This window comes from Oncorhynchus kisutch, unplaced genomic scaffold (assembly GCF_002021735.2).
Source record: "Oncorhynchus kisutch isolate 150728-3 unplaced genomic scaffold, Okis_V2 scaffold1312, whole genome shotgun sequence".
Lineage (NCBI taxonomy): Eukaryota > Metazoa > Chordata > Actinopteri > Salmoniformes > Salmonidae > Oncorhynchus > Oncorhynchus kisutch.
This window is the reverse complement of record NW_022263257.1, coordinates 31,730-55,506: the sequence shown is the minus strand read 5'-3', so window position 1 is coordinate 55,506 and position 23,777 is coordinate 31,730. Positions and strand designations below refer to the sequence as shown.

The 23,777-nt window shown below is 45.5% G+C and overlaps 1 protein-coding gene across 4 annotated transcripts in view; it reads left to right on the top strand.

The window, feature by feature from the left end:
• The window catches only part of LOC116365916 (myc box-dependent-interacting protein 1-like), a 61,568-nt gene that overhangs the window by 11,050 nt on the left and 26,741 nt on the right, over positions 1-23,777 (top strand). For all 4 annotated transcript variants that reach the window (XM_031818252.1, XM_031818251.1, XM_031818254.1 and 1 more), the window contains exons 2-3: positions 9,360-9,440; positions 9,752-9,806. In XM_031818252.1, coding sequence (XP_031674112.1) covers positions 9,360-9,440; positions 9,752-9,806 — 136 coding nt within the window. The remainder of the gene's footprint in view (positions 1-9,359; positions 9,441-9,751; positions 9,807-23,777) is intronic.

Genomic DNA, 23,777 nt, shown 5'->3' with positions numbered 1-23,777 from the left:
AAGGCTGCTGTTCCACTACAGTAAACCAGGCCCCAATGCTGCTGTTCCACTACAGTAGACACTACAGTAAACCAGGCCCCAAGGCTGCTGTTCCACTACAGTAGACACTACAGTAGACACTACAGTAAACCAGGCCCCAATGCTGCTGTTCCACTACAGTAGACACTACAGTAAACCAGGCCCCAAGGCTGCTGCACCACTACAGTAAACCAGGCCCCAAGGCTGCTGCACCACTACAGTAAACCAGGCCCCAAGGCTGCTGTTCCACTACAGTAAACCAGGCCCCAATGCTGCTGTTCTACTACAGTAGACACTACAGTAAACCAGGCCCCAAGGCTGCTGTTCCACTACAGTAGACACTACAGTAAACCAAGCCCCAATGCTGCTGCACCACTACAGTAAACCAGGCCCCAAGGCTGCTTATCCACTACAGTAGACACTACAGTAAACCAGGCCCCAAGGCTGCTGTTCCACTATAGTAAACCAGGCCCCAAGGCTGCTGTTCCACTACAGTAGACACTACAGTAAACCAGGCCCCAATGCTGCTGCACCACTACAGTAAACCAGGCCCCAAGGCTGCTTTTCCACTACAGTAGACACTACAGTAAACCAGGCCCCAAGGCTGCTGTTCCACTATAGTAAACCAGGCCCCAAGGCTGCTGTTCCACTACAGTAGACACTACAGTAAACCAGGCCCCAATGCTGCTGCACCACTACAGTAAGCCAGGCCCCAAGGCTGCTGTTCCACTACAGTAGACACTACAGTAAACCAGGCCCCAATGCTGCTGTTCCACTACAGTAGACACTACAGTAGACCAGGCCCCAAGGCTGCTGTTCCACTACAGTAGACACTACAGTAAACCAGGCCCAAAGGCTGCTGCACCACTACAGTAAACCAGGCCCCAAGGCTGCTGCTCCACTACAGTAAACCAGGCCCCAATGCTGCTGTTCTACTACAGTAGACACTACAGTAAACCAGGCCCCAAGGCTGCTGTTCCACTACAGTAGACACTACAGTAAACCAGGCCCCAAGGCTGCTGCACCACTACAGTAAACCAGGCCCCAAGGCTGCTGTTCCACTACAGTAGACACTACAGTAAACCAGGCCCCAATGCTGCTGCACCACTACAGTAAGCCAGGCCCCAAGGCTGCTGTTCCACTACAGTAGACACTACAGTAAACCAGGCCCCAATGCTGCTGTTCCACTACAGTAGACACTACAGTAAACCAGGCCCCAAGGCTGCTGTTCCACTACAGTAGACACTACAGTAAACCAGGCCCCAATGCTGCTGTTCCACTACAGTAGACACTACAGTAGACCAGGCCCCAAGGCTGCTGTTCCACTACAGTAAACCAGGCCCCAAGGCTGCTGTTCCACTACAGTAGACACTACAGTAGACCAGGCCCCAAGGCTGCTGTACCACTACAGTAGACACTACAGTAAACCAGGCCCCAAGGCTGCTGTTCCACTACAGTAAACCAGCCCACAAGGCTGCTGTACCACTACAGTAAACCTTTCTCACTGTAAGAAGCACTGCTGTCATACATTCTGTGGTGCAGGAAGTGCCACTGTGTCCTAGACTAGAGGAAAGCCCTGTGCCATCAGGAAGTGCCACTGTGTCCTAGACTAGAGGAAAGCCCTGTGCCATCAGGAAGTGCCACTGTGTCCTAGACTAGAGGAAAGCCCTGTGCCATCAGGAAGTGCCACTGTGTCCTAGACTAGAGGAAAGCCCTGTGCCATCAGGAAGTGCCACTGTGTCCTAGACTAGAGGAAAGCCCTGTGCCATCAGGAAGTGCCACTGTGTCCTAGACTAGAGGAAAGCCCTGTGCCATCAGGAAGTGCCACTGTGTCCTAGACTAGAGGAAAGCCCTGTGCCATCAGGAAGTGCCACTGTGTCCTAGACTAGAGGAAAGCCCTGTGCCATCAGGAAGTGCCACTGTGTCCTAGACTAGAGGAAAGCCCTGTGCCATCAGGAAGTGCCACTGTCTCTGGCCTGGGCCCTTTTCATTTTTTGACACCTATGGTGTTGCCCCTGCTCTTCTGGTTTTTCAGATTCGAGAGGATTGGACAGGCTAAATCAAAATGGCGGAGGCTACAACAGCCTTTGGGAGAACCAGGCAACGGCATTGACACAGTGATTGATTATACCGACCCAGTCTTTTCAGATCTGTCAATACTGTCCCGGTCTTCTTCAGTGATAAAGCCAAAGTGTCAGGGCAGGGGTACTGTTCAATAGGACACACCATAGCAAAACATGCAACAAGTGTTTCCTATTGGACAAGTTCAGATAGTACCTTGATGTTTCAAAAGTTGTTATATTTTTCCTGTTTTGTGCCTACTGGACACAACCAAGCTCTATGGCAAGAGGCTAGGGAGTGAAATGGAACCTGGTCCATAACTGATGTCCAGGAAGTGGTGATCATCCCTGTGGTGTAAGTGAAGGGAAATCCCCTGGTCCCGTGTGGGCCAGGATTAGGCAGCCAGGTGTCCAGGGTTAGTTATAGCCGTGTGGTGGGAGGAGTCAACTGACCAGATTAGCTGGTGACCTTGGCAACATCCTCTGACACAATGACGAGCCAAAGAGCTCGCTCTGACGCTCTCTCAGGTCCACAACAATTTCACTCCTCTCTCTCTCTCGCTTTCAAATGCAAAGGGGCTTTATTGCCATGGGAAACATGTTTACATTGCCAAAGCAAGTGAAGTAAACAAAAGTGAGAAGACGCAAAACATCAACAAACTATTAGAATTGAAAAGTAGATATTGAACTCAAAGGTTTAAAAAAAGAGATTAAGTGTTATATTATCAGCTCTTTCAAAATTCATTAAAATTGCTTTATTGGCATGACATAATGTACAGTACCAGTCAAATTTGGGGACACCTACTTATTCAAGGGTTTCTTTATTGTAAGATAGTGAAGACAAACACCAAAAAAGTGTTAAACAAATCAAAATATATTTGTTATTTGAGATTCTTCAAAGTAGCCACCCTTTGCCTTGATGACAACTTTACACACTCTTGGCATTCTCTCAACCAGCTTCATGAGGATTGAATGCTTTTCAGTTAACAGGTGTGCCTTGTTAAGATAATTTGTGTAATTTCTTTCCTCCTTAATGAGTATGAAAAGTTTATTCAAGTGCAGTCGCAAAAAAACATCCAGCTCTATGATGAAACATGAAACTGTCTGTCATGAGGACCACCACAGGAATGGAAGACCCAGAGTTACCTCTGCAGTAGAGGATGAGTTCATTAGAGTTACCTCTGCTGCAGAGGATGAGTTCATTAGAGTTACCTCTGCTGCAGAGGATGAGTTCATTAGAGTTACCTCTGCTGCAGAGGATGAGTTCATTAGAGTTACCTCTGCTGCAGAGGATGAGTTCATTAGAGTTACCTCTGCTGCAGAGGATGAGTTCATTAGAGTTACCTCTGCTGCAGAGGATGAGTTCATTAGAGTTACCTCTGCTGCAGAGGATGAGTTCATTAGAGTTACCTCTGCTGCAGAGGATGAGTTACCTCTGCTGCAGAGGATGAGTTCATTAGAGTTACCAGCCTCAGAAATTGCAGCCCAAATAAATGCTTCACAGATTTCAAATTACATCTCAACATCAACTGTTCAGAGGAGGCTGTGTATCATAATGACATGCGTCACCAATGCAGCCATATGTCTACAGTATGATGTCATTACTGACCTAATGGACATGTGCAATCAATGTGCCCCTTGTCATCATACATCTGAAGCAGAGAATGGCGAAACTCACATCATTTGCATATTGATGAACTAGCTATATATGTTCTCAGTTTAAACTGATGCACTAGGTCATGTATATGAGGCTAACCAAAAGATGTTCTACATGATGTTTCTGACATGAAATTGTTTAGTGCAAATCCAACCCTTGGATTCTAGGTACAGTACTGTACATGGAAATAAGGAGCTGGCAATTTGTGGGCGAATTAACAATGGCAAAGGAAAATAATGTGTTGTGCGTTGGGGGGAGCGTTGTAATTCTACCTTGTTTATTTTCTGAGAATGATTTTAGACTACTGAGACAAAATCAGAAGGTCAATGGCATGGAGGAGGATTGCAGAGATGTTGATAGTGAGATAGATTTGCACAACAATGTTTGCAAGTCAAAGCCACAATGTCCTTTACCCAAAGTACCCATTCATGTCCATGTAGGCCAATGTATTTTACAGGAAGTGAGTTATAATCATCAATGCCATGACCCAAGTAGAATTAAAGAGCCATAACCATAATCCAATTGGTAGCATATTACATAGGAAATTCATGTGTAAATGTGCTGCATGGTCATTCCGACGTCTGCATTGCCTGTGCACCATTTATGGCGATAGGGCCTCTGCAGAAGTAAGGGCATTTATACTTCTTGCGCTTCGCAGAGCAGTACAGAGCTGTTGTGAAAGAAATTGTCAAGGAACAAGTCAGTCAGTTTGTGTTTATACAGGACCTCCTGCCCCCACCTACCGTCAATCATGTCAATCCGGAGCTCTCCAGAGCCATCCGCTTTGTTACAACATTTGAGAGGCGGATTTGACCTCTGTGTGCCTCTGGAGGTGTCACACCATCCATACGGCGCCTCCGCACCACATTTATGGCTCAAGCATAAATTGGCTCCTAGTTTATAATTTATAATGCCTGTCACTGGTGATTTCTATCCTTTGGTAGGCAAATTTCACAATTGAATTGACTCAACACTTTCACAAATGGTGGCTTCGATCACAGTTTTGAGATATAGGGTTGCTTGAGGTTCATAGCTAACAGGCAGCACAAACAAACATTGTTGTGCAAATCTCTCTTCACCCACCATCAACACCAAGAATCTATGCAATTGTCCTTCATACCTTAGGATTTTGTCTCTGTATTCTAGGAAATCCTATAGAATTGGAAATCCAGACACATCAACGATCGGTCTTTCCTCCATTTTTTTTTTGTTGGTTTGCCTGGAAATAATGACAGGCGAAACTATGTTTAATGATGGGAAGACTTTCAAGCAAACATCTGCTCCTCACCGGACTTTTCAACGACAGTGGTGGCCACGAGTAATTTGCATAAAGTAGAGCTGAACTTTTTCTAGCGCTCTGCTAGCAGGGTTCGCGCCACTAACTTTCCCCACAATCCCCTGCGCATTGCTCAGCGTGCTCCCATTGAAAATGAATGGGGCGGAAGTAGTGGAAACGGTACATTACTTCTGCCTCATGCACCAAGTCCTGTTACTCCTATGACCAGAGAAAGTGAAATATTCCTCAACCTGTTGAACAAAGTGTTGTCAGTGCTGAATAACAACTTAAACAAGAACTTACTCATAAAAACTGCAGCTCTTTGCTGTTTTTGTTGAGTCTCTCACTAGTCATGATTTTACAAGTTTAAAATCTCACATGATCAACTTTCATGTGCGTTTGAGGCCTCGTTTTCCAGTCGAGGCGCAAGGAAACTGCAGATACAGTGATCTGAGCTCTCTGACTGGCCAGTGGTAGACTTGTAGATGCACTTGATTTACTCTTTGGTCCTGCTTGCTAGGCAGAATTCTACCTTCAGACATGAAATGTTTCAAAATGGGAACACTGCCTTTCCGGCGCTACGGCTGCTGAATCAAGTGCAACTACCATTAACAGCACGAAGCAAATACAAACAATGGGACACACGGCTTTATTGTTGTGTTTTTCAAAATGTTCCATCGGTAACCATGGTGAAATAGTTAGCCGTGGTGTGCTGTTGATTTTAGGGCCATATAACACTGCATTGTGCTTTCTACTTGTGTTTCCCAATAGGTAATGTCGTTTTGACTGTTGTAATTTGGTTTATTCTGATTGATTTGTTGTTCTGGTCCTGAGACTTCACTCAGTGTGTTAGTGAACTCAGCCCCAGGATCAGCTGGATGAGGGGACTTTTTCTCGTCCTTTACCTTGCATGTTATCCTCTTTCCTTTCACTGCCCTCTAACCTCTACATTTGTACATACATCTCCCCTAGTCATCAACTCTTCATTACACTATCGTTCCCCCTAGTCATCTCCCCTAGTCATCAGCTCTTCATTACACTATCGTTCCCCCTAGTCAACTCCCCAAGTCATCAGCTCTACATTGCACTATCGCTCCCCTAGTCATCAGCTCTACATTGCACTATCGCTCCCCTAGTCATCAGCTCTACATTGCACTATCGCTCCCCTAGTCATCAGCTCTACATTGCACTATCGCTCCCCTAGTCATCTCCCCAAGTCATCAGCTCTTCATTGCACTATCGCTCCCCTAGTCATCAGCTCTTCATTGCACTATCGCTCCCCTAGTCATCTCCCCTAGTCATCTCCCCAAGTCATCTCCCCTAGTCATCTCCCCTAGTCATCTCCCCTAGTCATCTCCCCTAGTCATCTCCCCAAGTCATCTCCCCAAGTCATCTCCCCAAGTCATCTCCCCAAGTCATCTCCCCAAGTCATCTCCCCAAGTCATCTCCCCAAGTCATCTCCCCAAGTCATCAGCTCTTCATTGCCCTTCGCTCCCTCCTTTTCACTTCAATGTAATGCTTACTTTTCTGTTCTTCTCCTCTTTCCCCTCTTCCTTTTAATGATGAAAGATCTTCTAAAAGCTGACGTCTGCTGTTTTTGTTTTCTATTGTTTGAACGAGTCAGAGGTTATAATATTAAAGAATACAGAAGTGAAACTTTAAGGTTTCAGTTTCTCAGAATCCTGGACTTTCAATGGAAATTTTCCCTTGAATGCTTTTTAGTGAAGGACTGTGCTCAATCTGGGTTTGGGAAACTGAACCTGAACAGAAGACACTTAAGCCTTGTTCACACTGCAGGCCTTAATGCTGAAATCGGTTTTGTTTTTCAAATCTGTTTTTGAAATATTGACTGTCCAAACAGCTAGTGACCAAATCAAATTTGTGTGTGTTCAGACAGCAGTCATTTGTTGACATGGCTATGCTAGTTGTCATAGTAACGATGGGTGTGTGCCAGTGGTGTCGGTTGATTGGTGGTGATGCTCGTGCTTCCTAAGGTGACAACAATGGCTGCCATAAACGTTTCCCAGTTGCTGGGAATGTTCAAATTCATAGAGGAAGAACACTTTTAGAACCTCAAAGGATAAGATAATCAAACTTTCAAAACAAGTGCTTTTTGGCTAGCCACAGTAGTCAGCTAGCTAGCTAGCCACAGTAGTCAGCTAGCTAGCCACAGCAGTCAGCCAGCTAGCTAGCTAGCCACAGCAGTCAGCCAGCTAGCCACAGCAGCCAGCCAGCTAGCCACAGCAGTCAGCTAGCTAGCCACAGCAGTCAGCTAGCTAGCCACAGCAGTCAGCTAGCTAGCCACAGCAGTCAGCCAGCTAGCCACAGCAGTCAGCTAGCTAGCCACAGCAGTCAGCCAGCTAGCCACAGCAGTCAGCTAGCTAGCTAGCCACAGCAGTCAGCTAGCTAGCTAGCCACAGCAGTCAGCTAGCTAGCCACAGCAGTCAGCTAGTAGCCACAGCAGTCAGCCAGCTAGCCACAGCAGCCAGCCAGCTAGCCACAGCAGCCAGCCAGCTAGCCACAGCAGTCAGCTAGCTAGCCACAGCAGTCAGCTAGCTAGCCACAGCAGTCAGCCAGCTAGCCACAGCAGTCAGCCAGCTAGCCACAGCAGTCAGCTAGCTAGCCACAGCAGTCAGCTAGCTAGCCACAGCAGTCAGCTAGCTAGCCACAGCAGTCAGCCAGCTAGCCACGTCAGCCAGCTAGCCACAGCAGTCAGCTAGCTAGCTAGCCACAGCAGTCAGCTAGCTAGCTAGCCACAGCAGCCAGCCAGCTAGCTAGCCACAGCAGTCAGCCAGCTAGCTAGCCACAGCAGTCAGCCAGCTAGCCACAGCAGTCAGCCAGCTAGCCACAGCAGTCAGCCAGCTAGCCACAGCAGTCAGCTAGCTAGCCACAGCAGCCAGCTAGCTAGCTAGCCACAGCAGTCAGCCAGCTAGCCACAGCAGTCAGCCAGCTAGCCACAGCAGTCAGCCAGCTAGCCACAGCAGTCAGCTAGCTAGCTAGCCACAGCAGCCAGCCAGCTAGCTAGCCACAGCAGTCAGCCAGCTAGCTAGCCACAGCAGTCAGCCAGCTAGCCACAGCAGTCAGCTAGCTAGCCACAGCAGTCAGCTAGCTAGCCACAGCAGTCAGCCAGCTAGCCACAGCAGTCAGCCAGCTAGGTAGGTAGCTGTTTATCTTTCTCGCACATTAATTTGTTTGTAAACAGTTAACAAGCTAGTTCGCTACCATGTCATGTTCTTGTCAAACTGTCAACATAGTAGCTAGCAGGCAACAAGATATGCCAAATAAATCTGTGAGGGAAAATAAACCTGATTTGACCGTTCAAGAAAAGTCTTATGGCCTACGAAGGTGGCTTGACGTTTCAGATTCCATGTGGCTTTTGGCTGTTCAGACTGGAGGAAAAATAACAGATTCAAATCAGATATGCAAAAAAGAAATGGTTTTGAGTAACTTCAACCTGCCAATGTGAACAAGGCTACACTATCCCCCTCCACAAATGAATTATTTTCCTGTGAGATGACAAATGACGTTGCACAAGCCCTGTTTTGAAACTGACGTGCTTTATCAGGGTAGTATACAATATTTAGTGTCATTTAGAAAATTCCACGAGAGAGTCAGAGTTGAACAGCTTAACGCTTCAAAGTTCTCCATGTTGAACTAGGAGATGGACACGCAGAGCCTTTCGTGTGCTTGTCAGCTGGTCTCTGCCAGAGACAGAGGAGACACATGGCTTTGACAGCCTGCCTAAAAATAGACAAGTGTATTACCAGTTATATATTGTTCCTCCAAATCAATTGGAAAGATATCATTCATTTTTGTAGGTCGGTAGATTATATAATTTGACCTTTATTTAAGCAGGGCTTCGCCATTAAGACTAGGGTCTCTTTAAGTAAAGTATTACTGTGTATGATTTTTGACTGTGCTCTCCCAGGTCCTGCAGTAGCCCTGTAGTGCTCATGTATTCACCCAGGGTTGTTTGTCTTTCTGTCAGGTCCGTCAGAAGCCCTGTAGTGCTCATGTATTCACCCAGGGTTGTTTGTCTTTCTCCCAGGTCCTGCAGTAGCCCTGTAGTGCTCATGTATTCACCCAGGGTTGTTTGTCTTTCTGTCAGGTCCTTCAGAAGCCCTGTAGTGCTCATGTATTCACCCAGGGTTGTTTGTCTTTCTGTCAGGTCCTTCAGAAGCCCTGTAGTGCTCATGTATTCACCCAGGGTTGTTTGTCTTTCTGTCAGGTCCTTCAGAAGCCCTGTAGTGCTCATGTATTCACCCAGGGTTGTTTGTCTTTCTGTCAGGTCCGTCAGAAGCCCTGTAGTGCTCATGTATTCACCCAGGGTTGTTTGTCTTTCTGTCAGGTCCTTCAGAAGCTGGGTAAAGCTGATGAGACCAGGGACACAGCGTTCGAGGAGGGTGTGGCTAACTTCAACAAGCAGATGGTGAGAGTCCCGACTCTTCCAACTCTTTCTCCTCCCTCTCTCATTGAGATGGTGAACCCACTGTTGTGGCCCAATGTTCCCTCCCCTCCCAGCCTACACACACACACACACACACACACACACACAGATCCATAACTGTCCTGAACCGTACTGGGCTGGTTAAGATGGTCTTTTCACAATATCCTTTCCAGTATGGTTCCAGCAACTATGTTGTTTGTGTAACCAGGGCAGCACAGTACAGCTTGGTTCAGTAATGTGAAAATGGCATCATGCTCACAATCCCAGTCCCAACCCATTGTTGTATTTGCCAGGCCGAGGGCACCAAACTACAGAAAGACTTGAGGGCCTACCTGGCAGCAGTTAAAAGTAAGAAGCATGTCTGTCTGTGAGTGTGTTTGTACACTACGTGTGTATGTTTGTACACTGTGTGTGTGTGTTTGTACACTGTGTGTGTTTGTACACTGTGTGTGTTTGTACACTGTGTGTGTTTGTACACTACACGTGTGTGTTTGTACACTACACGTGTGTGTTTGTACACTACACGTGTGTGTTTGTACACTACACGTGTGTGTTTGTACACTACACGTGTGTGTGTGTGTGTGTGTGTGTGTGTGTGTGTTTGTACACTACACGTGTGTGTGTTTGTACACTACACACGTGTGTGTGTTTGTACACTACACACGTGTGTGTGTTTGTACACTACACACGTGTGTGTGTTTGTACACTACACACGTGTGTGTGTTTGTACACTACACGCGTGTGTGTGTGTTTGTACACTACACGCGTGTGTGTGTGTTTGTACACTACACGCGTGTGTGTGTGTTTGTACACTACACGCGTGTGTGTGTGTTTGTACACTACACGCGTGTGTGTGTGTTTGTACACTACACGCGTGTGTGTGTGTGTTTGTACACTACACGCGTGTGTGTGTGTGTTTGTACACTACACGCGTGTGTGTGTGTGTTTGTACACTACACGCGTGTGTGTGTGTGTTTGTACACTACACGTGTGTGTGTGTGTGTTTGTACACTACACGCGTGTGTGTGTGTGTTTGTACACTACACGCGTGTGTGTGTGTTTGTACACTACACGCGTGTGTGTGTGTTTGTACACTACACGCGGTGTGTGTGTGTTTTGTACACTACACGCGTGTGTGTTGTTTGTACACTACACGCGTGTGTGTGTGTTTTGTACCACTACAACGCGTGTGTGTGTGTTTGTACACTACACGCGTGTGTGTGTGTTTGTACACTACACGCGTGTGTGTGTGTTTGTACACTACACGCGTGTGTGTGTGTTTGTACACTACACGCGTGTGTGTGTTTGTACACTACACGCGTGTGTGTGTGTTTGTCACTACACGCGTGTGTGTGTGTTTGTACACTACACGCGTGTGTGTGTGTTTGTACACTACACGCGTGTGTGTGTGTTTGTACCACTACACGCGTGTGTGTGTGTTTGTACACTACACGCGTGTGTGTGTGTTTGTACACTACACGCGTGTGTGTGTGTTTGTACACTACACGCGTGTGTGTGTGTTGTACACTACACGCGTGTGTGTGTGTTTGTACACTACACGCCGTGTGTGTGTGTTTGTACACTACACGCGTGTGTGTGTGTTTGTACACTACACGCGTGTGTGTGTGTTGTACACTACACGCGTGTGTGTGTGTTTGTACACTACACGCGTGTGTGTGTGTTTGTACACTACACGCGTGTGTGTGGTGTTTGTAACACTACACGCGTGTGTGTGTGTTTGTACACTACACGCGTGTGTGTGTGTTTGTACACTACACGCGTGTGTGTGTGTTTGTACACTACACGCGTGTGTGTGTGTTTGTACACTACACGCGTGACATTGTGTGTGTTTGTACACTACACGCGTGTGTGTGTGTTGTACACTACACGCGTGTGTGTGTGTTTGTACACTACACGCGTGGTGTGTGTTTGTACACTACACGCTGTGGTGTGTTTGTACACTACACGCGTGTGTGTGTTTGTACACTACACGCGTGTGTGTGTTTGTACACTACACGCGTGTGTGTGTTTGTACACTACACGCGTGTGTGTGTTTGGTACACTACACGCGTGTGGTGTTTGTACACTACACGCGTGTGTGTGTTTGTACACTACACGCGTGTGTGTGTTTGTACACTACACGCGTGTGGTGTTTGTACATACACGGTGTGTGTGTTTGTACACTACACGCGTGTGTGTGTTTGTACACTACACGCGTGTGTGTGTTTGTACACTACACGCGTGTGTGTTTGTACACTACACGCGGTGTGTACACTACACGCGTGTTTGTACACTACACGCGTGTTTGTACACTACACGTGTGTTTGTACACTACACGTGTGTTTGTACACTACACGTGTGTTTGTACACTACACGTGTGTTTGTACACTACACGTGTGTTTGTACACTACACGTGGGTGTGTGTGTTTGTACACTACACTACACGTGTGTGTTTGTACACTACACTACACGTGTGTGTGTGTGTTTGTACACTACGCGTGTGTGTGTGTGTTTGTACACTACGCGTGTGTGTGTGTGTTTGTACACTACGCGTGTGTGTGTGTGTTTGTACACTACACTACGCGTGTGTGTGTGTGTTTGTACACTACACTACGCGTGTGTGTGTGTGTTTGTACACTACACTACGCGTGTGTGTGTGTGTTTGTACACTACACTACGCGTGTGTGTGTGTTTGTACACTACACTACGCGTGTGTGTGTGTTTGTACACTACACTACACGTGTGTGTGTGTGTGTTTGTACACTACACTACACGTGTGTGTTTGTACACTACACTACACGTGTGTGTGTGTGTTTGTACACTACGCGTGTGTGTGTGTGTGTTTGTACACTACGCGTGTGTGTGTGTGTTTGTACACTACGCGTGTGTGTGTGTGTTTGTACACTACACTACACGTGTGTGTGTGTTTGTACACTACGTGTGTGTGTGTGTGTTGTACACTACACTACACGTGTGTGTGTGTGTTTGTACACTACACTACACGTGTGTGTGTGGTGGTTTGTACACTACACTACACGTGTGTGTGTGTGTGTTTGTACCTACACTACACGTGTGTGTGTGTGTGTTTGTACACTACACTACACGTGTGTGTGTGTGTTTGTACACTACAAATACACGTGTGTGGGTGTGTGTGTGTTTACACTACACTACACGTGTGTGTGTGTTTGTACACTACACTACACGTGTGTGTGTTGTGTGTGTTTGTACACTACGACACGTTGTGTGTGTGTGTGTGTTTGTACACTACACGTGTGTGTGTGTGTGTGTTTGTACACTACACTACACGGTGTGTGTTGTGTGTGTTGTACACTACACTACACGTGTGTGTGTGTGTGTTTTGTACACTACACTACACGTGTGTGTGTGTTGTGTTTTGTACACTACACGTGTGTGTGTGTGTGTGTTTGTACACTACACGTGTGTGGTGTGTGTTTGTACACTACACGTGTGTGTGTGTGTGTGTTTGTACACTACACGTGTGTGTGTGTGTTTTGTACACTACACGTGTGTGTGTGTGTTTGTACACTACACGTGTGTGTGTGTGTTTGTACACTACACGTGTGTGTGTGTGTTTGTACACTACACGTGTGTGTGTGTGTTTGTACACTACACGTGTGTGTGTGTGTGTGTTTGTACACTACACGTGTGTGTGTGTGTGTTTGTACACTACACTACACATGTGTGTGTGTGTGTTTGTACACTACACGTGTGTGTGTGTGTGTTTGTACACTACACTACACGTGTGTGTGTGTGTTTTGTACACTACACTACACGTGTGTGTGTGTGTGTTTGTACACTACACTACACGTGTGTGTGTGTGTTTTGTACACTACACTAACACGTGTGGTTTGTACACTACACTACACGTGTGTGTGTGTGTTTGTAACACTACACTACACGTGTGTGTGTGTGTTTGTACACTACACTACACGTGTGTGTGTGTGTTTGTACACTACACTACACGTTTGGTTGTACACTACACTACACGTGTGTGTGTGTGTGTTTGTACACTACAACTACACGTGTGTTTGTACACTACACTAACGTTGGTTGTACACTACACTAACACGTGTGTGTGTGTGTTTGTACACTACACTACACGTGTGTGTGTGTGTTTGTACACTACACTACACGTGTGTGTGTGTGTTTGTACACTACACTACACGTGTGTGTGTGTGTTTGTACACTACACTACACGTGTGTGTGTGTGTTTGTACACTACACTACACGTGTGTGTGTGTGTTATGTACACTACACTACACGTGTGTGTGTGTTTGTACACTACACTACACGTGTGTGTGTGTGTTTGTACACTACACTACACGTGTGTGTGTGTGTTTGTACACTACACTACACGTGTGTGTGTGTGTGTTTGTACACTACACTACACGTGTGTGTGTGTGTTTGTACACTACACTACAACGTGTGTGTGTGTGTGTGTGTGTGTGTTTGTACACTACACTACACGTGTGTGTGTGTGTTTGTACACTACACTACACGTGTGTGTGTGTGTTTGTACACTACACTACACGTGTGTGTGTGTGTTTGTACACTACACTACACGTGTGTGTGTGTGTTTGTACACTACACTACACGTGTGTGTGTGTGTTTGTACACTACACTACACGTGTGTGTGTGTGTTTGTACACTACACTACACGTGTGTGTGTGTGTTTGTACACTACACTACACGTGTGTGTGTGTGTTTGTACACTACACTACACGTGTGTGTGTGTGTTTGTACACTACACTACACGTGTGTGTGTGTGTTTGTACACTACACTACACGTGTGTGTGTGTGTTTGTACACTACACTACACGTGTGTGTGTGTGTTTGTACACTACACTACACGTGTGTGTGTGTGTTTGTACACTACACTACACGTGTGTGTGTGTGTTTGTACACTACACTACACGTGTGTGTGTGTGTTTGTACACTACACTACACGTGTGTGTGTGTGTTTGTACACTACACTACACGTGTGTGTGTGTGTTTGTACACTACACTACACGTGTGTGTGTGTGTTGTACACTACACTACACGTGTGTGTGTGTGTTTGTACACTACACTACACGTGTGTGTGTGGTTTGTACACTACACTACACGTGTGTGTGTGTGTTTGTACACTACACTACACGTGTGTGTGTGTGTTTGTACACTACACTACACGTGTGTGTGTGTGGTTTGTACACTACACTACACGTGTGTGTTTGTACACTACACTACACTACACGTGTGTGTTGTACACTACACTACCTACACGTGTGTGTTTGTACACTACACTACACGTGTGTGTTTTGTACACTACACTACACGTGTGTGTTTGTACACTACACTACACGTGTGTGTTTGTACACTACACTACACGTGTGTGTTTGTACACTACACTACACGTGTGTGTTTGTACACTACACTACACGTGTGTGTTTGTACACTACACTACACGGTGTGTGTGTGTGTTTGTACACTACACGTGTGTGTGTGTGTTTGTACACTACGCGTGTGTGTGTGTGTTTGTACACTACGCGTGTGGTGTGTGTGTGTTTGTACACTACGCGTGTGTGTGTGTGTTTGTACACTACACTACACGTGTGTGTGTGTTTGTACACTACACTACACGTGTGTGTGTGTTTGTACACTACACTACACGTGTGTGTGTGTGTGTTTGTACACTACACTACACGTGTGTGTTTGTACACTACACTACACGGTGTGTGTGTGTGTTTGTACACTACGCGTGTGTGTGTGTGTTGTACACTACGCGTGTGTGTGTGTGTTTGTACACTACGCGTGTGTGTGTGTGTTTGTACCTACCTACACGGTGTGTGTGTTTTGTACACTACGTGTGTGTGTGTGTGTTTGTACACTACACTACACGTGTGTGTGTGTGTTTGTACACTACACTACACGTGTGTGTGTGTGTGTGTTTGTACACTACACTACACGTGTGTGTGTGTGTGTGGTTTGTACACTACACTACACGTGTGTGTGTGTGTGTGTTTGTACACTACACGTGTGTGTGTGTGGTGTGTTTGTACACTACGTGTGTGTTGTTGTGTGTTTTGTACACTACACTACACGTGTGTGTGTGTTTGTACACTACACTACACGTGTTGGTGTGTGTGTTTGTACACTTACACTACACGTGTGTGTGTGTGTGTTTGTACACTAACACTACACGTGTGTGTGTGTGTGTGTTTGTACACTACACTACACGTGTGTGTGTGTGTTTGGTACACTACACGTGTGTGTGTGTGTTTGTACACTACACGTGTGTGTGTGTGTTTGTACACTACCACGTTGTGTGTGTGTGTTTGTACACTACACTACACGTGTGTGTCGTGTGTGTGTTTGTACACTACACTACACGTGTGTGTGTGTTTGTACACTACACTACACGTGTGTGTGTTTGTACCACTACACTACACGTGTGTGTGTGTGTTTGTACACTACACGTGTGTGTGTGTGTTTGTAACACTACCACTACACTGGTGTGTGTGTGGTTTGTACACTACCATCGTGTGTGTTGTGTGTTTGTACACTCCACTACACGTGTGTGTGTGTGTTTGTACACTACACTACACGTGTGTGTGTGTTTGTTACACTACACTACACGTGTGTGTGTGTGTTTGTACACTACACTACACGTGTGTGTGTGGTGTTTGTACACTACACTACACGTGTGTTTGTACACTACACTACACGTGTGTGTGTGTGTTTGTACACTACACTACACGTGTGTGTGTGTGGTGTTTGTACACTACACTACACGTGTGGTGGTGATGTGTGTGTGTTTGTACACTACACTACACGTGGTGTTTGTACACTTACACTACACGTGTGTTTGTACACTACACTACACGTGTGTGTGGTGTTTGTAGCACTACACTACACGTGTGTTTGTACACTTACACTACACGTGTGTGTGTGTGTTTGTACACTACACTACACGTGTGTGTGTGTGTTTGTACACTACACTACACGTGTGTGTGTGTGTTTGTACACTACACTACACGTGTGTGTGTGTTTGTACACTACACTACACGTTGTGTGTTGTTTGTACACTACACTACACGTGTGTGTGTGTGTTTGTACACTACACTACACGTGTGTGTGTGTGTTTGTACACTACACTACACGTGTGTGTGTGTGTTTTGTACACTACACTACACGTGTTGTGTGTGTGTTTGTACACTACACTACACGTTGTGTGTGTGTTTGTACACTACACTACACGTGTGTGTGGTGTGTTTGTACACTACACTACACGTGTGTGTGTGTGTGTTTGTACACTACACTACACGTGTGTGTGGTGTTTGTACACTACACTACAACGTGTGTGTGTGTGTTTGTACACTTACACTACACGTGTGTGTGTGTTTGTACACTACACTACACGTGTTGTGTGTGTTTGTACACTACACTACACGTGTTGTGTGTGTTTGTACACTACACTACACGTGTGTGTGTGTGTTTGTACACTACACTACACGTGTGTGTGTGTGTTTGTACACTACACTACACGTGTGTGTGTGTGTTTGTACACTACACTACACGTGGTGTGTGTGTTTGGTAACATTACACTACACCGGTGTGTTGTGTCGTTTGTACTACTACACTACACGTGTGTGTGTGTGTTTGTACACTACACTAACACGTGGTGTGTGTGTTGTACACTACACTACACGTGTGTGGTGTGTTTGTACACTACACTACACGTGTGTGTGTGTGTGTGGTGTTTGTACACTACACTACACGTGGTGTGTTTTGTACACTACACTACACGTGTGTGTGTGTGTGTTTGTACACTACACTACACGTGTGTGTTTGTACACTACACTACACTACACGTGTGTGTTTGTACACTACACTACGCGTGTGTGTGTGTTTGTACACTACACTACACTACACGTGTGTGTGTGTGTGTTTGTACACTACACTACACGTGTGTGTGTGTGTGTTTGTACACTACACTACACGTGTGTGTGTGTGTGTGTGTGTTTGTACACTACACTACACGTGTGTGTGTGTGTGTGTGTTTGTACACTACACTACACGTGTGTGTGTGTGTTTGTACACTACACTACACGTGTGTGTGTGTTTGTACACTACACTACACGTGTGTGTGTGTGTTTGTACACTACACTACACGTGTGTGTGTGTGTGTTTGTACACTACACGTGTGTGTGTGTGTGTTTGTACACTACACTACACGTGTGTGTGTGTGTGTTTGTACACTACACTACGTGTGTGTGTGTGTGTTTGTACACTACACTACGTGTGTGTGTGTGTGTTTGTACACTACACGTGTGTGTGTGTGTGTTTGTACACTACACGTGTGTGTGTGTGTGTTTGTACACTACACTACACGTGTGTGTTTGTACACTACACTACACGTGTGTGTGTGTTTGTACACTACACTACACGTGTGTGTGTGTGTTTGTACACTACACTACACATGTGTGTGTGTGTGTTTGTACACTACACGTGTGTGTGTGTGTGTTGTACACTACACTACACGTGTGTGTGTGTGTTTGTACACTACACGTGTGTGTGTGTGTTTGTACACTACACTACACGTGTGTGTGTGTTTGTACACTACACTACACGTGTGTGTGTGTGTGTTTGTACACTACACGTGTGTGTGTGTGTGTTTGTACACTACACTACACATGTGTGTGTGTGTGTTTGTACACTACACGTGTGTGTGTGTGTGTTTGTACACTACACGTCTGTGTGTGTGTGTTTGTACACTACACGTGTGTGTGTGTGTGTTTGTACACTACACGTGTGTGTGTGTTTGTACACTACACGTGTGTGTGTGTTTGTTTGTACAACTACACGTGTGTGTGTGTTTGTTTGTACATACACGTGTGTGTGTGTGTGTGTTTGTACACTACACGTGTGTGTGTGTGTGTGTTTGTACACTACACGTGTGTGTGTGTGTGTGTTTGTACACTACACGTGTGTGTGTGGTGTGTGTTTGTACACTACACGTGTGTGTGTGTGTGTGTTTGTACACTACACGTGTGTGTGTGTGTGTTTGTACACTACACTACACGTGTGTGTGTTTGTACACTACACTACACGTGTGTGTGTTTGTACACTACACTACACGTGTGTGTTTGTACACTACACTACACGTGTGTGTGTGTGTTTGTACACTACACTATACGTGGTGTGTTTGTACACTACACTACACGTGTGTGTGTGTGTGTGTTTGTACACTACACTACCACGTGTGTGTTTGTACACTACACTACACGTGTGTGTGTGTGTGTGTTTGTACACTACACTACACGTGTGTGTGTTTGTACACTACACGTGTGTGTGTGTGTTTGTACACTACACTACACGTGTGTGTGTGTGTGTGTGTTTGTACACTACACTACACGTGTGTGTGTGTGTGTGTTTGTACACTACACTACACGTGTGTGTGTGTGTGTTTGTACACTACACTACACGTGTGTGTGTGTGTGTGTGTTTGTACACTACACTACACGTGTGTTGTGTGTGTGTGTGTTTGTACACTACACTACACGTGTGTGTGTGTGTGTGTGTGTTTGTACACTACACTACACGTGTGTGTGTGTGTGTGTTTGTACACTACACTACACGTGTGTGTGTGTGTGTGTGTTGTACACTATACACTACGTGTGTGTGTGTGTGTGTGTGTTTGTTACACTACACTACACGTGTGTGTGTGTGTGTGTGTTTTGTACACTACATACACTACACGTGTGTGTTTGTACACTACACTACACTACACGTGTGTGTTTGTACACTACACTACACTACACGTGTGTGTTTGTACACTACACTACACTACACGTGTGTGTTTGTACACTACACTACACTACACGTGTGTGTTTGTACACTACACTACACGTGTGTGTTTGTACACTACACTACACGTGTGTGTTTGTACACTACACTACACTACACGTGTGTGTTTGTACACTACACTACACGTGTGTGTTTGTACACTACACTACACTACACGTGTGTGTTTGTACACTACACTACACGTGTGTGTGTGTGTTTGTACACTACACTACACGTGTGTGTGTGTGTGTGTGTGTGTGTTTGTACACTACACTACACGTGTGTGTGTGTGTGTTTGTACACTACACTACACGTGTGTGTGTGTGTGTGTGTGTGTTTGTACACTACACTACACGTGTGTGTGTGTGTGTGTGTGTGTTTGTACACTACACTACACGTGTGTGTGTGTGTGTTTGTACACTACACTACATGTGTGTGTGTGTGTGTTTGTACACTACACTACGTGTGTGTGTGTGTGTGTTTGTACACTACACTACGTGTGTGTGTGTGTGTGTTTGTACACTACACTACGTGTGTGTGTGTGTGTGTTTGTACACTACACTACGTGTGTGTGTGTGTGTTTGTACACTACACTACGTGTGTGTGTGTGTTTGTACACTACACTACACGTGTGTGTGTTTGTACACTACACGTGTGTGTGTGTTTGTACACTACACTACACGTGTGTGTGTGTTTGTACACTACACTACACGTGTGTGTGTGTTTGTACACTACACTACACGTGTGTGTGTGTGTGTTTGTACACTACACTACACGTGTGTGTGTGTGTGTTTGTACACTACACTACACGTGTGTGTGTGTGTGTTTGTACACTACACTACACGTGTGTTTGTACACTACACTACACGTGTGTTTGTACACTACACTACACGTGTGTGTGTGTTTGTACACTACACTACACGTGTGTGTGTGTTTGTACACTACACTACACGTGTGTGTGTGTTTGTACACTACACTACACGTGTGTGTGTGTGTTTGTACACTACACTACACGTGTGTGTGTGTGTTTGTACACTACACTACACGTGTGTGTGTGTTTGTACACTACACTACACGTGTGTGTGTGTTTGTACACTACACTACACGTGTGTGTGTGTTTGTACACTACACTACACGTGTGTGTGTGTTTGTACACTACACTACACGTGTGTGTGTGTTTGTACACTACACTACACGTGTGTGTGTGTTTGTACACTACACTACACGTGTGTGTGTGTTTGTACACTACACTACACGTGTGTGTGTGTTTGTACACTACACTACACGTGTGTGTGTGTTTGTACACTACACTACACGTGTGTGTGTGTGTGTTTGTACACTACACTACACGTGTGTGTGTGTGTTTGTACACTACACTACACGTGTGTGTGTGTGTTTGTACACTACACTACACGTGTGTGTGTGTGTTTGTACACTACACTACACGTGTGTGTGTGTGTTTGTACACTACACTACACGTGTGTGTGTGTGTTTGTACACTACACTACACGTGTGGTGTGTGTTTGTACACTACACTACACGTGTGTGTGTTTTGTACACTACACTACACGTGTGTGTGTGTTTGTACACTACACTACACGTGTGTGTGTGTTTGTACACTACACTACACGTGTGTGTGTGTTTGTACACTACACGTGTGTGTGTGTTTGTACACTACACGTGTGTGTGTGTTTGTACACTACACTACACGTGTGTGTTTGTACACTACACTACACGTGTGTGTGTTTGTACACTACACTACACGTGTGTGTGTTTGTACACTACACTACACGTGTGTGTGTGTGTGTGTGTTTGTACACTACACTACACGTGTGTGTGTGTGTGTGTGTGTTTGTACACTACACTACACGTGTGTGTGTGTGTGTGTGTTTGTACACTACACTACACGTGTGTGTGTGTGTGTGTGTTTGTACACTACACTACACGTGTGTGTGTGTGTGTTTGTACACTACACGTGTGTGTGTGTTTGTACACTACACGTGTGTGTGTGTTTGTACACTACACTACACGTGTGTGTGTGTTTGTACACTACACTACACGTGTGTGTGTGTTTTTACACTACACTACACGTGTGTGTGTGTGTGTGTTTGTACACTACACTACACGTGTGTGTGTGTTTGTACACTACACGTGTGTGTGTGTTTGTACACTACACTACACGTGTGTGTTTGTACACTACACTACACGTGTGTGTGTGTGTGTGTTTGTACACTACACTACACGTGTGTGTGTGTGTTTGTACACTACACTACACGTGTGTGTGTGTGTTTGTACACTACACTACACGTGTGTGTGTGTGTTTGTACACTACACTACACGTGTGTGTGTGTTTGTACACTACACTACACGTGTGTGTGTGTTTGTACACTACACTACACGTGTGTGTGTGTTTGTACACTACACTACACGTGTGTGTGTGTGTGTTTGTACACTACACTACACGTGTGTGTGTGTGTGTTTGTACACTACACTACACGTGTGTGTGTGTGTGTGTGTTTGTACACTACACTACACGTGTGTGTGTGTGTGTTTACACTACACTACACGTGTGTGTTTGTACACTACACTACACGTGTGTGTTTGTACACTACACTACACGTGTTTTGTGTGTTTGTACACTACCACTACACGTGTGTGTGTGTTTGTACACTACACTACACGTGTGTGTGTGTTTTGTCCTACACTACACGTGGTGTGTTTGTACACTACACTACACTACACGTGTTGTTTGTACACTACACTACACGTGTGTGTGTGTGTGTTTGTACACTACACTACACGTGTGTGGTGTGTGTGTTTGTACACTACACTACACGTGTGTGTGTTTGTACCACTACACTACACGTGTGTGTGTGTGTGTTTGTACACTACACTAAAACCACACGTTGTGTGTTTGTACACTACACTAACGTGTGTTGTGTGTTTGTACACTACACTACACGGTGTGTTAGTGTGTGTGGTTGTACACTAAACACGTGTGTGTGTGTTTGTACACTACACTACACGTGTGGTGTGTGTTTGTACACTACACTACACGTGTGTGTGTGTTTGTACACTACACTACACGTGTGTGTGTGTTTGTACACTACACTACACGTGTGTGTGTGTGTTTGTACACTACACTACACGTGTGTGTGTGTGTTTGTACACTACACTACACGTGTGTGTGTGTGTTTGTACACTACACTACACGTGTGTGTGTGTGTTTGTACACTACACTACACGTGTGTGTGTGTGTTTGTACACTACACTACACGTGTGTGTGTGTGTTTGTACACTACACTACACGTGTGTGTGTGTGTTTGTACACTACACTACACGTGTGTGTGTGTGTTTTGTACACTACACTACACGTGTGTGTGTGTGTTTGTACACTACACTACACGTGTGTGTGTGTTTGTACACTACACTACACGTGTGTGTGTAGTGTGTGTGTGTTTGTACACTACACTACACGTGTGTGTGGTGTGTGTGTGTGTTTGTACACTACACTACGTGTGTGTGTGAGTGTTTGTACACTACACTACACGTGTGTGTGTGGTGTTCCGTGTGTGTGTGTGTGTGTGTGTGTGTTGTGTGTTTGTACACTAACTACACGTGTGTGTGGTGTGTGTGTGTTTGTACACTACACTACACGTGTGTGTGTGTGTGTGTGTTTGTACACTACACTACACGTGTGTGTGTGTGTGTGTGTGTGTTTGTACACTACACTACACGTGTGGTGTGTGTTTTGTACACTACACTACACGTGTGTGTGTGTGTTTGTAACACTACACTACACGTGTGTGTGTGTGTTTGTACACTACACGTGTGTGTGTGTGTGTGTGTGTTTGTACACTACACTACACGTGTGTGTGTGTGTGTGTGTTTGTACACTACACTACACGTGTGTGTGTGTGGTGTGTTTTTGTACACTACACTACACGTGTGTGTGTGTGTGTGTGTGTTTGTACACTACACTACACGTGTGTGTGTGTGTGTGTGTGTTTGTACACTACACTACACGTGTGTGTGTGTGTGTGTGTGTTTGTACACTACACTACACGTGTGTGTGTGTGTGTGTGTGTGTGTTGTACACTACACTACCACGTGTGTGTGTGTGTGTGTGTGTTTGTACACTACACTACACGTGTGTGTGTGTGTGTGTGTGTGTGTGTACACTACACTACACGTGTGTGTGTGTGTGTGTGTGTTTGTACACTACACTACACGTGTTGTGGTGTGTGTGTTTGTACACTACACTACACGTGTGTGTGTGTGTGTGTTTGTACACTACACTACACGTGTGTGTGTGTGTGTGTTTGTACACTACACTACACGTGTGTGTGTGTGTGTGTTTGTACACTACACTACACGTGTGTGTGTGTGTGTGTTTGTACACTACACTACACGTGTGTGTGTGGTGTGTTTGTACACTACACTACACGTGTGTGTGTGTGTGTTTGTACACTA